This window comes from Eutrigla gurnardus, assembly GCF_963514095.1.
Source record: "Eutrigla gurnardus genome assembly, chromosome: 16".
Classification (NCBI taxonomy): domain Eukaryota; kingdom Metazoa; phylum Chordata; class Actinopteri; order Perciformes; family Triglidae; genus Eutrigla; species Eutrigla gurnardus.
In genome coordinates this window covers 15339416-15356394 of record NC_139927.1, presented here as the reverse complement: position 1 = coordinate 15356394, position 16979 = coordinate 15339416, and the positions used below count along the sequence as shown (strand labels likewise).

At 41.2% G+C, this 16979-nt stretch overlaps 1 protein-coding gene and 1 long non-coding RNA gene across 3 annotated transcripts; one reads left to right on the top strand and one right to left on the bottom strand.

Moving 5' to 3' along the window:
* Positions 1-12: 12 nt before the first annotated feature.
* Positions 13-4626, top strand: LOC311026790 (uncharacterized protein; the record flags this gene model as incomplete). The annotated part of the gene is made up of 8 exons (XM_084030488.1): positions 13-156; positions 1830-1916; positions 2707-2847; positions 2954-3090; positions 3661-3797; positions 3906-3999; positions 4341-4440; positions 4538-4626. The coding sequence occupies exons 2-8, from the start codon at positions 1835-1837 to the stop codon at positions 4624-4626; spliced, it is 780 nt and encodes a 259-aa protein (XP_083886614.1). The 5' UTR covers positions 13-156; positions 1830-1834.
* Positions 4627-12912: 8286 nt separating this feature from the next.
* Positions 12913-14794, bottom strand: LOC311026835. 2 transcript variants are annotated; one of them, XR_014598530.1, is made up of 5 exons: positions 14656-14794; positions 14469-14562; positions 14121-14274; positions 13651-13715; positions 12913-13134 (listed from the first exon to the last, which is right to left on the bottom strand). It is a non-coding gene; the product is annotated as an uncharacterized lncRNA (long non-coding RNA). The 2 variants fall into 2 exon arrangements; XR_014598531.1 differs by having other exon boundaries at positions 14469-14788.
* Between the last annotated feature and the right edge of the window lie 2185 nt (positions 14795-16979).

Genomic DNA, 16979 nt, shown 5'->3' with positions numbered 1-16979 from the left:
CAATTAATAAATAAATGCCCCCTAGTGTTGGTGAAAATTTCCAGAGTTATACGACGTCGTCGATTTGACTCTGGAAGGCCCCGCCCACCTCGTCCTCGTTGTTCAAACCGGGAAAGATTTTTCTGGAGGCCATTCTCTCCCCGTCGAACGGCTGCGGTAAGTTTCTTATTTTCACATACTAACCCAATTTTATGTTGGCATTTCAACAGAAATGTTGTTTTAGAAGAACATTGTGTTGTTGGTCCCCGTATTTGAGCGGGTTTTGTATCTTAACAACGAATTAATTAAAGACGGCTAACGTGACCGAGTGAATACCTAGCTTAAAATGCACGCGTGTCCAGCTTGACCATGTCCGCAAAAGGTAATAAACTTAGCAATATGATGTGGAAAGATAGTTTTGTTTTATTAAACATGACTTAAATTCTGTTGAAAAATATAACGTTAACCCCCACAGTGGCTGTTCAAATCAACTGTTGAGCATGTCTACTGTATTTTGTGTATATTTTTATTTATTTTTATTATTCACATTGTATTGTATTGTATTTGTTTTACTGAACTGTACAGCACTTTGGTCAACCATTGGTCGTGAAAAATGTGCTTTATAAATAAAGTTTGATTTGATTTGATTTGATGTGCGTTTTTTTTTTTTTTTAATCAGCATTTTCCTGTGTTGGTGTGGGGAGTTGCTAAACTAGCTAACGTTCGTGTTAGTTTAACCTTTATATTAGTCTGAAATTACTTTGCTGCATAGCTTTAGACATATATTCTGTCTACGGTAAAGGATGTGATGTAACGCAAAGTTATATTCGGGTTTTGGGAAGCAGTTTGCACATGTTTGAAAAAATTGACAGCGTGCCTCCCCTTCGGCTTGGTCTGACATCAGACAGCTCGTAATGTTGTTTCAGCAAAACGTAACGTGGGACCATATTTGTTGGAGTGATTTTTCGTCTAGCCTCCGGTAACGTTAAAGGATAACTACCGTTTTTTGCAACCTGGACCTTATTTCTAGCATAAAATATGATCATGTACTCATCCAGATGACTTTGGTGTCATTTGGAGTCGTTCGGACGAAATTAGATCCAGTGGAGCGCCGCTATATCCATATAATGCGAGTGATCGGGGCACTGAAGCGCAGCCTCTATATAACGTGTTATCTGCTGGAAACTAGTTCATTTCACCAATATTTTGTTATGATACTCTAGTGCTAAATGAGTAAATGATCGTATTTTTTGCTAGAAATAAGGTCCAGGTTATAAAAAACGCTAGTTATCCTTTAACACCACAGACTCGGGTGTTTTATTTTGAAGTAGAAAGGGAAGTAGTCCGTGTGAAATGCTGCTAACTGTCGCAGTGCGTGATGTACCGTCAGCCGTAGCAGCTGGTGTCTCCGACTTTGTTTTCTCATTTGTGTGCTCTGAGGCACGTTGCTGAAATCACAGACGTTGTCTGTTTGAATTGTTACAGTGGATGCAGGTGACGTGAGTCCCAGGCCAAGCTTTTATGATGTGATTTGACTAGTTCATAAGCTCACGTGATTAAACATAAGTAGAACTGATCCCTGCTTGTCATTTCTGCAAAGAGTTTTTCCTCAGTCGATGTGAGGGTCTAAGGGCAGAGGATGTTGTTATAAATTAAACTTGCCTTGCCTAGCTGTCATTTGTTTGGTGGCCTGAAGCACACAACTTATTAACTTATTTTCAAATTTAACATTATTCATAAAAGTTGGTCTTGTTGGCTGCTCTGTTGAAAACCATGCACTTGCTGTTATATTTGTGTTTTTGCTATAATAAGCATACTCCGTTGTGACAATGACAAATTATTCTCTGCAGGAACCATGTTGATCAAGGCCAGGCTTGGAGATATCCAAAAATTTGTGCGAGTAACAGAGCCGCATCTGAAGGAATTTTTGATTGCAGGTAAGAAATTGTCATTGGAATTAGGTTTTCCACCAGAAGCTTTAAGGTGCTAAGAGTAACTGTAATGGTAACTTTTGAGTACAAATGTTACCATCTCACATTGAATTACTCTGAATGCATGCTTTGCTTAAAACGTAGTAATGAGTAGTTTTATTTCACACTAATTTATTTATGTTTATTCAAAAGTAATGTTCAAGATTCATTGAATATTTGTGAGTATTAGGCCAACATGAACTAGGGATGCACACGATTATCCGTTTAACCGTTAACCGATAACAAGAACTTTTGACCGATTTTTTTTATGTCGTCAACTCATGGGGGTGTGTCAACACATGCAGACTTCCATGTGCCTTCAGTCATATTTCCCAGCAAAAAGTTACACAGGAGGACTGACAGTAGCCTATGTGCCGTGCAGTCTCCGTGAAGGAAGATCAGACAACAAATGTTCACCTCCACCTCAATCTGCTGTTCCTCTCTTCAGCCTGGTGTTTGGCTGCACTTCGTATAAAAACAGTTCAACACTGGACGATCTAACCTCCATATGAGCGTGATCAGCTGAGGCAGAGCACAATGGATGTGGTGCTGATCAGCTGTTGCAGCGCACTGTCGCACGTGTGTTTAACGGCAAAAAAAAAAAAGTGATCGCCCCTGCAAGCATTGTAATCTTGTCAGTTAACGGTTAATAATTGGTTAACGAGCGTCCTTTATTGGTCAGAAAAAAATTCAAAATGTGCATCTCTAACATGAACTCATGAGTCTGGTTTACACAAGCATTTGTCTTTTCCTCTAGCATTTGCCAAGTTTGGTGTGCCAGCTGTGACAGAAGGTGTGAAGGTTGTTGACAGTACGGGGACTGAGTTGGATGACGACGTATTTGAGGATGTTGTTAAGGATCCTTCAGTGGGAGTGCTAACCATCAAATATGACACTGGTTTGTCTCAGTTACATTTGTAATTTATAGTACAGTATTTTAATGGACATACTAGTTCCTTATGGTTAATGTTTTTCCTTTCATCTGCTTCTCCTATCGTGATCAGAAGAATCTGTCTCCATGGCACAATCTCCTGAGCAGTCGGACCTACTATCCCTTGATTTGTCTGATTCTCAAGATACAGACATCCTTTCAGAGAGTCCTTCCGCTAAACGGCAGAGGCTGGACACGGAAGCCAAGAACGTAAGAATTAACACACAAACACCAGAGCACAAAGGGAATTATTTTTAAGGCCACCAAGGCTGTAAAAAAGAATACAGTGTCATTTTAAAGGGACTACGAGGAGTTTTGGAAAGTGAAGTGTTTACACTACGATTCCCATGAGCCTCCGCGTGCACGGTCAGTGAAATTCTTGGACCGGTGCAAGACAGGTGAAAGCATTTGCATCAAGAACGAAAGTCAGAGGTTCAAAGACGATCAGATACCGTTGTAGTTCTGACCATAAACGATGCCAACTAGCGATCCGGTGGCGTGATTCCCATGACCCGCCGGGCAGCGTCCGGGAAACCGAAACTAGGAAATGCTGGGTGAGTCAACCACTAAATAATAACAAAAATAACTATAAAGACAAAACAATATATTTATCGAAAATGGATCCATTAACAAGTGTGGGTAACGTAGATTCATCCACATTAATATGAGACTTTTGTATAACCAAATACAAACTCCTCAGGGTCTCTTTAAAGACCATTTGTTTACTTATTAATGTGATGTATTCTCAACATGCTAAATTGTTTTGCTTTTTGTCTGAAGTTGGTGGAATCCATTCTTACCAAGAAACCTGGTGGGGAACGCATAGTGAATGAATACAATCGAAGCAAGTCCCTGACAGATGAAACCAGGAGGAAAATGGTGAACATACTGGCAGCTGACATGACGGAAAAGAATGGGTAATTTGTAAATAGTTTTTAGTTTACTCACTGTAGCTTTTACATTAAATTCAAAACTTTGTTAAATCCAGTGCATATAAGAAATCTTTACCATTTTATATCTTGCAGTACATCAACACCCAGACAGGTGAAAGAAAAGTATGCCAGAGGAATTGTGAGCTTATTCCCCTACCTCAGTGATCCGTTCTCCGGGACTGGTTATGTAAGTCACACACTATAATGGCTGTGATAATGTTAAATGCGACATCGAAACACTTTGATTTCTTCTAGAGCATATTTTTAAAGGTAATAAATAAGTGATATAATTGCTCTGCATACATGAGTCCTTTCAAGTTGCAGTTGTGGAACTATGGCTGGGATGGTGGTTTTTTCACACTCTTTTTCAAAAATGGGGCTACAGGAAGAACGAGGGAGGAGTGGTGAATTCATATTCAAAATGTCCTTCTTATTTTGTTCACTAAAATCACTTGAGTGCACCTTAACTTTAAAAAACAACAACTCATGAATGGAGTGTCTGTTTTTGTTATCCTTTCACCCTCCAAGGAGCATTATTATGATGAAGAGAGTGGCACTGGGTACTTGGCCTGGAGGATTAAAACTATTCAGAGATCCACTGCTAGAGACAGACGATCATCGTATGGAGGTAACACAATAATAATACTAGAAGATCTGAACTGAATTTTCTTTTGCCTGTATGTTTATATGGTTCTCAAAATATGGTATTTTTCCATATTGTGCAGCATCATCTGAAGGAACATCTCGTGAAGATATGGACTTGGAGGACCAGCTGCCAGACGAGGGACCCAGTTTGTTCCAGAGACTGTCCTGAGCGAAGATGAGTGTAAAGGCCCCTACACATCGCCCAGACGTCCAACTGCCTTATCCGACCACTCTCCGCCCACTCTGTTGGCTCTCGTCTGACCCGTTCGGCAGAAAAGTTGCGTTTTACACACCGCTTCGACGTGCTTCCGACACCACAGCAGCGTGTACGTTCTGCGCTTGCGCGAGATGCAATAAGCCTCCTTAACAGTGGGTGGCGCTAGTCTCGTGCCAGTACTCCAAAACAGGAAATGACGGAACGGAGTGCAGATAAAAACAATGCACACACAGTCTTGGTTCAGTATTCGTTCGACTCGAGAAGACCTTTGTGGACTAAATACTTGGCATTTCTGGAAAGATGACTCTGGCTAGGGTGACACTCGCGTTGTGTGCTCTCGGGCTCATTATTTTGGGAAGACGTCGTCTCAGTAGGGAACGAGTAATACGGAGTTTACCATCGTCACTTCCGCCCCGCCCACACACCGCCATTGGATACTCTGATTCGCTAGCACACCGCCAATCAGAGTATCCAATGGCTCAGACGTCCAACAGCCCACCTCCTCAGACTTCGCATGCTCAGTCTGATCAGACAACGTCCGCGCGGCTCCGAAAGCTTCCGACGCAGCTGTACACACCAAACATATGTGTTCCCGACCTCGTCCGAGCCTCTCCAAACGCTTCAGACGTCCAACGGTTGGGCCGGTGTGTTCCTGCCTTAAGGAAGCAGTTGCACTGATGAAACATTGTCCTGATGAGGACACAATCAAGAAGAAGATGAAGCTGACATTTGACTTCCGCCGCAACATGGTCCTCGACCCGCAGCAGTCAAGCAATGTACTGTCTGTCTTTCCACGTTTCAAAGACGTCAAAGGCTTGGTAATTGATTTTCATTATTTTGACAGTGTTTTGACAACTTCATAATTATTTAAAAAGTATGTGTGTATTTTAGTAACAGTCAAACAATTAACACAATTCATCTGGCTGTGAAATCTTGAAGTTCTCCATTATCCTCACCCTAGATGGAACAGGATTTTGTTCTGATGTTTGGGGAGGATGTCTCTGGCAAGTTTCTGGAGAAATGGACGACCACATTCAAGAAAAAGATCATCCAACAATGCAGAAAGCTTCCATCCACCAGTGAGCTTGAAGATCTCCTCCTGGCAGCTGATACTCCTGAGGATGGCACTGAAGTGGATGACGACATTGGTAAGTATGAATTGCTATTGAAATAGCAGAATCACTGAATTTTGCTGATGGTCCATATAACATTAAATTTGTGTATTTACAGGCTGGGACAGTGACCTCATTGATTTTGCTGCTGTTACACCTGATTCCCCCCTCTGCCCAGGGTCGTAAAAGACCAGGAAAGGTGTCTGCTTCCCAAGCAGAGAAGCATCTCGTGGTCTTCAAGAAGGTTTGTATTTGTTCTTAATTTTATTTACCGTTTTTTATTCAAGGATGTTTCACTGAGGGAGCCTCGGTTTTTCAGGTCATGATCACATACACACACAGTTAAATACTATACAAATACACATGGAAGCTGATTTTCTTGTGCAATATTACCACCATGTAATTGTAATAGTCTTGCCATGTGTTTGTGTTTTTTGTTTTCTCAGACAGGAACCAACATCCAGCAACATCTTGATTCCATCACGACAAGCACACAACCCTACCTCCTGGCTTTAGGACGAAAGAAGTAAGAGGTCCACCAGTTCTTTGTCGTACTTGACAAAAATGCCATCAGTTGCAGGTCGGCCTCCTCACTTGGTGCCTTCGACGAGCTGTTTAAGGTGCATTACGTTTTTGCCACCACATACAACCCCATGCTGAACAACATGTTCACGTTCATCCAGACCACTGTGTATAACATAGATGTTGGCAAAGTGAAGGAGAGTCCCCGTGTCGCAGAAGTTCGAGCTAGGTTGCTTCATTAGTACTTGAACAAATCTGTTTGACATGAAGTGTTTTGTTTGTCAGACTGAGTTAACTTGCGCAAATACACTTGTTAGGCATTTACGGGTAGTTCATGGTTACTTAGATGGAAAAAATCTTCGCCTTAAATGTGCTCAGTCTGGATGTGGCCGTGTGCTTGGAACCTTTTCTGGATTTAGGAAACATTTAAACACCAAACACACTGACAATATCGACCAACAAGTTAATAGGAGTCAATCTATGAAAAAAAAGGGCTTAACCCCCAAAAAATTGATACAAAAGGTTTTTCAATGGATTCTAGTAGTATTTGGTGTGCTGAAAAACATACTAAAAGTATACCAAAATAAACCTCCCAGAAAGCCCTAATTTCCAAGATGGTGACCGAAATGGTGGCGGGGAGCTTGAAACTGCTATATCTCAAATTGAAAAAATGTTGCAAAGGAATTTTCAACTGATTCTGGTACCTCTGGACAGGGCTTGACGCTTAGCATTTTCCCAAGTAGCACGTGTGCTACTAAGTTGAAAAATCTAGTAGCACACAAGTAATTTTAGGGGCACAATGAAAAGTTACCAACTAATGTGTTTTTCTTTAATAAAGTGATATGAGGTCAACGAGAAGGCATTTATAAGCAAAACAATTAAATTCATAGCTTTTTAGTTATATTCTCTAAAGAGTGCAGAGAGAATAATACTGTAACAACTCATGTAGTTATTTATTGGTGCAAATCTGCACAGTGCAACTGAGACGGTATCAAAACAGCAAGTAAAATCAAAAAGTGCATAGAATAATATTGTAACAACAAGTACTCACAACAGACTTGAACTTATTTGGCCTGTGTATAACATATAACAGAACATTCACAGAATGTGCTTGGATTTTAAATTAAATTAACCAATTAGTATCAAAACAAGTAAAATCAAAAAGTGCAGAGAATAATACTGTAACAACAAGTACTGACAACAGACTTGAACTTATTTGGCCTGTGTATAACATGTAACACAGAACGTTCACAGAATGATTGAAATTAACCAATTAGTTACAACCCAGTAGTAATGCACAATCAAAGTCTGCTCAGTCTCTTTAAACACAAAGGATATCGTCCCAGCAGCTTTTGTAATCTGGTCGTCTGGCCCGTTTGGAGGTCAGCCAGCGGTCCACTGCAGGAGTTGGATCGAATTCCTCGACCGAAGGCCCCTCCAAGCTGATCCTCATCAGGTCTTCAGTTGTCGAGACCGCAAGGCTGCTTCTTTTGGAATTCTTGATCCGGTTTTGGGCTGAAAAACCTCTCTCACACTGGGCAGCTGAGATCGGCAGCACCAGCATGATCTTTACCAACTCCAGTATGTTCTAAGGGAGAAGATAACATTTTAAATTAATTTCAACTCACCTTTAATTCATCAAAACCAATATGCAACTATACAATGCTTAAATTGTGATTTTGTAATGTTTAAAGGATGTGTTTTTTTAATCATCTTCTAAAAGTTCTCTATTATGCCAGAGTGCAATGAAATGCCTATTTTTAAATTAGAAACATAATGTCTAAGAATGAATATGTCTGGACTATCCGGCCTTACTTTGTATTCTTGCTTGTAGGGGTCCTTCGTTAGCAGCATCTGCCACAAGCCAGTGTAGGTTTTGTCCCAGAAGTTCTGGCTTACCAGGACTTTGAGCTGTCGCCATTCATCTTGTTCTGCAGCTGTATTGCACCGTGCATTGAAGGATAGAGCAGAGCAATTGAGTTTGCACGTATGCAACACGTATTTCAAATAACAATACAGTGTCTTATCAAATACATTCTTACCCTGTTAGAGGCTTCTCAAAATGCCCCAGCAGCTCTTCCACGCTGTCATCCCCGAATGTGAGAAGGTTGGCTGGATCTTCTGGCCATGTGTCAGGGTTTAGGACTCTGAAGCAGTCCAGTGTTGTATGGATGGCATCATCCTTCACCAAACCACCGAACCTGGCTTTGATAGCATCCACACTGATGTTCACGGCAGCTTCCACGTGATGCTTGAGCTGTGGATGTGTGAGGCTGATGACATCCCCCTTCAGTGTCATTCCCTTCAAAAGACAAGTACACACTTGAATCATGGCTGTGATGTCATTGGTATGTGCATTTCCCTAATGCTCAAACCCATCTTCTATATATCCAATACACTGATTCTGAAGGTCCCTGCCATAATCCTTAAGACACACACCACACTGATTTATGCTAAACACACCTGGAATCTCATCTCATCTCCCTGCTGCTGAGCAAAGGCAGTCTGGATCTTCTCAAGCAAGCCACCTGGCTTTGGCTTTGTCTTGAGTGCCTCCAGACTGGTTACAGTCTTTTTCAAAACTGTGGTGGCTTGGGGGAGGATCAAATCATTCCTCTGTAGTGTGAGGCTGAGGGTGGCTAGCTCCTCGAACAGGTCACAAAGAAAGTGGGAAAATACACAGAAAAGTGTAGTCTCCATTTCTTTCTTTATCTGTTGTGTAGTGAGTAAAGGAGTAACAATACAAATTTAGTTCAAAATATACTCATTGGCCATCTGTTATTGATTATAAAAGTTAAGTGTGACATTTGCACCTCTTCTTCTTCATCTAACTTAACTTTAAGTTAATTTATGTACCAGTTCAGCTGTGGCTAACAATCATCACCAGAAAACAAACCTTTTTTGCCCGCCCTTGAACTTCAGCAGAATTGGACTGTGAGGCTGCCACTTGCTCCATATGTTGAAGTACCACAGAGTATTGATCATGGTCACTGGCGAGGTCCTTTCCCGGTCCATGTCGCAGGAACACCTTCAATGCTCGGTGTATGTGTGGGATCCAACGGGTTCCCTTGACACCGCTGGGACTGCACATGTTCACTCCAAGTAGTTCTCCGAGAGCATAGAGCTCTCGTTTTAACTTGCCACTCATGTGGTAGGTCTTCCAAATAAGATGAAGGAGATCATACACTACTGCCACTTTAGCTTCCTTCTTCTGTAAATTGAGGATGGCCAATTCCAATCTGTGCAAGAACCAGACAACATTGATTGCACAGTTAATAATCCTACATATTACATAATCTCTCTCTCTACTCATTCACAAATACTGTGTGTGTTGAGAGACAGACACACACTGAGCAGATGTTTTTTTTTTTACTAATTTGGTGAGAGAAGCAACTAACTAATGCTAATAATACAATCTGAAGACTTCAGCTATCCTGCTCAGCTTGTGTTCCATAACTCCATTCAGTTCTGTATTGCCTTTTATTCCATTCAGTTATATATTATTTCTATTCAGTTAACTGTGAGTAGGAATGCTGCATTTAAATGTAACTAGTTAACTTGTGATTACAAACCTGTGTGGCATACAGTGGATTGGAATGATGTGGCTTCCTGCCTCGTTTTGCAGGTGGGCAATCACACCATTACGGATGCCCATGTTGACGCTGGCCCCATCAGCACCGAAAGCGACACATTTCTTCATCCATTCATGTCCTGGGCAGTCTACTGCATCAAAGGCAGCCTTGGTAGCATTCAAGACTTCTGGAAAAACCATAATTAAAAAAGACACTGAATTCTCTTAATAAAAAATGCTATCATATTTACAGCTTTACAATGTTACACGAAATTGATAAAATAATTTCTGAAATTTCTGAAAAAGAGAAACAACTTTCTTACCAAGGGCATGAGAATGTTCCAGTGTCTGTTGGCCAACCAGAATGTTAGTTGGCTTGCCATTCTCTAATAGCCGCACATAGACAATTTCACATTCAGTGTTTGAGATGTCGCTGTCTCCATCGATCAAAACGGCCAGGTACGGTGCTGCTCTCAGAGTCACTGCAAGGCTTTGTTTCATCGTGTCTGCAATCTGTCCTATCGTTTCTGCACACCTTTTGTCATTGTCATATGTTGGATTGATGTCCACTCGTTTTTTTTGTGTAGGACCATCAGCGGATGAAACTTCACAAAGGGCAGCTCTTCTTTGGCAATATGAAATGCAATGTTAAATTTGATCTTGAGCTGTCTTCTTGTATCCTCTTCAGAGAGCACGACCTGTCTTCTTACAGCCGCCTGCAAGGGTGTTTGTTGTGACGCTATGAATGCGTCTCTGGACGCGGTATGCCGATGCGATTTACTGTGCTTTACTACAGTATCTCGTTTAAAGTTTGCGTTGCCTGTAACAAAAACGGACTTGCCAGCGACTTGCTTCTGCGCTTTGCAGTACTTACAGTACATTAAATCATGTTCAAAAAGGAGCCACGGGAATGTTTTCTGCCAGTCCGAGTTGAATCTGTACTTTTTGCGGCGGGGAATGGCAGCGCTATCACCTTCTCCTCCGGTTTCTTCAGTCGCGTTCTCGTTTGCTTCTTCATCCAACTCTTCCTCATCCTCGTCCTCGTCCACCATTTCGGCCTCGGTGCCTGGGTTAAGAGCTTCTGGCTCTGTCGCCCTTTTAGAATATTGACTAATACGCTTCATAGTTATACCGTTGTGTGGTCTTTGTTTGATTGGCGCGTTACCGTTACCATGGATACTCCCCATGGTCTTTAACCGCCTTCCGCACTACGTCGGCAAGCACGCTCACTACGTGAAATCACGTGGGGGTTTTTTTTTCCCCCCAGCTGAGGCTGCATTCAAGTGCACAACCGGCCGCAACCTCAAAACATCAGCAACACATCATTAATCATTTATTGAATGGTAAAATTCGGTAGTCGCACACGTGCTACTAATTGCATTTCACAATTCGCACTGGACTATTTTTAGTAGCATTTGCGACGAGGTGCTCGCACTGTCGAGCACTGCCTCTGGACATGCTTACGAACATACTAAAAATCTAGGAAAATACACCTTCCGGAAAGGCTTCATTTTCAAGATGGCGTCCAAAATGGTGGCCGGCCAAGCTTAAAATGGCTATACATCTCAAAAGAAAAAGATTATTCGAATGATTTTTCACTTGATTCTGGTACCTGCAAATATGCTTATGAACATACTAACAATCTAGGAAAATATACCTCCCAGAAAGGCTTCATTTTCATAATGGCGTCCAAAATGGCGGCTGGGAGCTTAGAATGGCTATATCTCAAATGGAAAATGTTACAAAAGAATGTTTCAACTGATTCTGGTACCTCTATAAATTAAGACCGTGCGACAAATCTAGGTAAATATAACTGCTAGAAAGGCATCATTTTCAAAATGACTGCCTGTAAGCTTACATTGGTTAAATGGTTAAAATTGGTTACTATATAAACTAGAAAGGTGGTGTTGGTGTTGAACAACATAAATGCTACACTTATTGTGGTCTTTATTCATCATCATCATCTTCGGGCTCCTCTGGAAGAAACTTGTTATGTGGATTGTCACATTCCTTAAATTGACATGGTCCACAGACAGTAGTACAAGGTAGTCCATATTTTCTGCAAGAGCAGCGGAGTGTCTCGCAGGCAGTGGTACAGTTACAATGAATGACCTTCAAGAGACTGTCTGGAGCAACATTCATTGTTGACATGAGTGGGACGAATCTAGAGTCCTTAAGAGAGAGAGTGGCGACAACGGAAGTTCAAAACGCCGGCCGATCACGTGGTCCATGTAGCCTCCAAAAGTTCCCGGAAGTGCTTGGCGGGCAATTGAAAAACACTAGGAAAACCACTACGATCGGTAAATAATGGTCAATAAATGCTTTGCGTTGCAACATGTATATTCTTGTGTTAATTGATTTGAACTCCGTTAAGTTTATCAACTTAACTTTACTGTACAGTCGTTGAAAAGTCGTTATATTTTCTCTTTTTCTTAACTTTCAGATTTGAGTGAGGAGAAAGGTGACTAACAAAGATTTGCCCATTGACTGCACATTAGGTCTGGACTCGTAACAACATTATGATAACTGTATTCTAATATGAAATCCATGGCAAATAAATTACACTTTGATTTGAATTCACTATAAATCACTATTTCTATCACTATGTGTTAACTATTCTTCCTCATCTCAAACTTACTCTACTCAGTGATGCACAATAAATCAGTAGCACAATAAATCACAGTCTTGTTTTTCCCAAAAGCACTTAATACCACAATAAATTCCTTAAAACAGTATGTAAAGAAGTGAAACAGATCAGCATGTTAAGCTGTTTGTGTCCTTTTCACTATGTAGTCCTTGACAGTCTTCACGATGGTGTGCTGTGCTGCGTGGGGATGCTCCAATCGCTCTGAGAGGGGTGTCCGCATGTATGGCTTCCCCAAAGACAGGGACTGGCGAAAAGCATGGGTGGTTAAAGTTGGAAGGAGCCATTTAACCACCTACAAAGACACTACTAACAAAAAAATATGCGAGGTAATCATATTCAAACAATGCATTTGCACTTTCGCACACTTTCAAATACCACACCACTGGGAAGTTTAAGATGTTTTTAATTAAAAACAGAACAGAGAACAGGAAAAACAATGCAAAAACCAAGGGAAGTTACGTTGTAAATATAACGGGGAAGAAAAAGAAAATGACAGGAAAAAACACTTGAAGGCCATCTTGGAAACAAGACCCAAACCAAGAAGGTGAACATCGGGCAACCCAAGAACAGCTGAAGGTGCTTCAGGACAGTGCTGGACAAGGGTAGAGCTGAGCACAGAGACAACAAAAAATATTTTAGCTCCTAAAAGAAGTCCCACTTCAAATTCTCTCTTTTTCTGTGTCTGCACTCTGCCTTCCTCCTGCAACCTGGGAGGGTGCAGTCTAGTGCAGGAAATGCAAGGCAGAGGGACCTCATACAACAACCCAATCACTTTCAGTTATAGAGATTCACATTTTCTAATCATCAACAGCTTTTCCTGCTCATGGTTAATTAAGTATAATCAGCCACTGATGTGTTACACATTTTGTCAAGTTGCCTCAGGAACTGGATGTGTTTTATGTGTGCAAAGATTTGAAACATATCTACTAAGTGTAATGTGCCATCTGATAGTGTGTATTCAACCACTATGGGATATATGCTAGACATGTTCATAGTGCCGGATACAAGTGAGTTGTTGAGTGCGAGAACTAAGGTGAAGTCACTCTGCAGGCACATTTTGAGGCTGACCAGTTTTTGAAGACCAGCAAGGGCAAGACTAGGCTGAGAGAAGATGCGATACCCACCATCTTTGTGCATCGGCCAGTAGTCAGAAAGAGGAGGGCCCCTACTCCACGATGCCCCCCTTCACCTGCAAAGACAGGGTTCTTAGCTGCAGATCACAGCTACTGTATTTTAAATGACACAGGTAAAATGTATATCAAATCTTGATAAATATACCAATATTTCTTATTTAAAGTGAAACTCTCGCTAAATGCAACCTAGGCTTTTTTGTGAATGTATACGAGTCAAACCTTTGTGTAAAAGCATAATTACGATGAAAGAGGCCCTTTTAAGATTTACCGTATTTGCGTTTTTGGTTCAAACTCATTTTCAATGGGAGTGCTACAGACACTTTCACACTAGCATCAAATCGCTATTTTTAAAACACACGCAAGACTTTCGCCGTAATTATGCTTTTGCACGAAGGTTTGACTCAAATTATACATTCACAATTCAATATTTGAAAATAAACAGTTAAATGGCTTCTACTTACACCAGATTCCAAGACTGAGGAAAGAAAGGATGAGCAGAGTGAGAGAAGGGAAAGTGAGATAGAGGAAAGAGAGGACATGGCAGATGAGGAGAGACAGGGAGAGCACACATCAGCCATGCAGAGCAGGACGCCACCGCTGACAGAATCACAGCTCCTAAAACAATTGAAACGACAAGAAAATCTAATTAAAAAAACCAGGGCAGCACTGAGAAAATTAAAGAAGGAAAATGCAGTTCTGAAGAGGACAATGAAAATTAAGGACAAAAACATCAAGAAAATTTTAACAAAAGATCAAATTGGAGCATTAAGCAGGCCAACCACAAGAGGGATGAAATGGAGCAACGATACCGTCAAGAAGGCGTTAAAACTTAGGTTTGCTGCTGGTTCCTCTGGCTACAAGGCCTTGCAGGACTTGCAGATTCCCCTGCCAGGAATTAGGACCCTGCAGAGAAGGATGCAGTCAGTTAGGTTTGAGCCTGGTATTTTGACAGAGGTGTTTGACTTCCTCAAACTGAAGGCAGATGGCTTTACAGACCTGGAGAGGGAGTGTGTGTTGACCCTGGATGAAATGGCGATAACACCAAGTGTGGAGTTACACATGCTGTCAGGAAAGCTGTATGGGGATGTGACCTTGCCGGGTCACACAGGGGTAGCAACACATGCGTGTGTGTTCATGTTGGCTGGAAACATTATGGCTTTATTATGGGAGTCATAGTAGATGCTGCTGTGCTGGGGGTGCATTATATTCATCAGTGTTCCTGATATTTTCCCCTCTCCATTAAAATACTATAAGGAAAAATATACGGTAAGCAACAATTGTTGAGATAATGCAGTCCAGCACAGCACCACAACCTACAATAACATACATACATACAGAATGAACATACAGAATGAACACCTCTGATTATGTCAACAAAAACTGAACATGTATAAGATTTATAAAAGCAGAATTTATGGCACAGCTGTTGTACTGCACTGCACGATGTTGCACAGGTGTATCAAATAATATGACTAACAGCAATAGTTATGTTTAGTATTATTCCTTTAGTAATATTGCAAGGCAATACCCATCTAGTATAATTTATAATGCCTGACTATTGTGTTTTCAGTCTCACTGTGGTCCACTCAGTACTCCTGGCCTGCAGCATCACTGACGCTCCACTACAAAGTGCTCCTACTGTAGGTTCCCAAATATACGCAAGATGATATCACCTGTTTGATACACATTTGTTTAGTATGACTGCTTGAAAAACATCGCATTATGTCTTTTCAGTCTCACCACTGTCTGCTCAGCACTCCTGGCCTGCAGCATGCAAAATTAAGTTATGAAGAGGCATCACTGCTTCTTGACCACACAGCACCAAGTGCAGGTAACTGATATACACTGATATAGTAGATATATCGACATACACATACATGTATGAAGAGACTGCTATGGTGATCATTCGCTGTGCATGCAGGGCCCCCCCACACCCCTGGCAAATAAATAGTGGGGGTTACTTTTCCAAAATGTGTAAACACAGGTCAAAATCAACTGGAACCTAACTAAATAAACTGGTAAACAGTGGCTACTTGTAGTTTATTCTTACCTTAACTCCAAACGCTTAATTTCTCCTCACTTTTCCCTTTGCCTTTTCCTCTGCTCGACTGCTCTGAACTAATTAATCAATTAGGGACCGCTGCAGCTAATCGTGGCGAAGGATTGAGTGGAGAGGAAAGCTGCGTGCACAATGAATGATCACGTCAGGAGTCAACATAATACAGTCTCCACAATATTCACAAGGAGAATTAGTAACATGATACATATGCATGAAAAATATAACCATGCCGGTATAAACCCAGTTTGTGTTCTCACCGTCCAAAATCACAACAGTAGACGCACCAGCTTTATAATATACACTATACTCCTATCAGCTTTTTGAAAAAAAAAAAAAAAATCAAGTTGCCCAATACACACACGGTAATTATATTAACACAACCAGAATAACCCCGGTTTTTTTTTTTATTATTATTATTTGCAAGAAAGTTTACCACCATCAGGATCGGCGGATGCAGCTCAGTTTGAATTTAATATTCAAATGTGAACTTTTTCACCCCGCACTCAAACCTATATATATATAGCCTCAATTATATTAAATTGATGTTTATCTACAATCACACTCCCTGCACATTAAGCTGGCTATTGGTATAAATTGACAGTGTTCGATTAAGTTATATTTAGTGAACAGAATTTACATGCGTCCGCCTGTTGCATGTGTTGCTATCGTTATCCAGCGTGCTAGCTTAAACTTTTATCCGTTAATATTCTCTAATCTTCTAATCTAGACGGGGACAATCCGCCAACATATTTAATATAGCTAATTACTCATGTCAATTTAATTCCAATGAACTACTGATGTGAAAATGTCATTCTTTAAACATTTTACCTTGATCAAGTGTTGCTCCGACCGTGTGCTCCATAAGAATTACGTTGGGCGGAAGTTAGCTTTTGCTAACTTCCGGGAACTTTTGAGGGTCTCCATGCTCCGCCATTGCTGTGAAAAAAATTAACCATTGCAGTAAACGTAGGTGGCGCCACTCTCTCTCTTAAGGACTCTAGACGAATCTATTGTCCTGCAGGCTCCACCCCCAGTTCAGGGCATCCATACCATCTTCTGTTCCCATCCAGACCATGACCTGGTAGTATGCTCTACGACAGTGAAATTTGGTCGCAGATTCAGTTGGTGGCAGACGTTCAGGCGTTACAGTTGATGAAGCTGAGACAACCTTCTTGCTGAAAATGTTATATCGCATTGCTGCAAGGGAATCTGTGCAGTTTCCACCAAAGAGGACAGCCATTACTTGGCACCCAAGGTCATC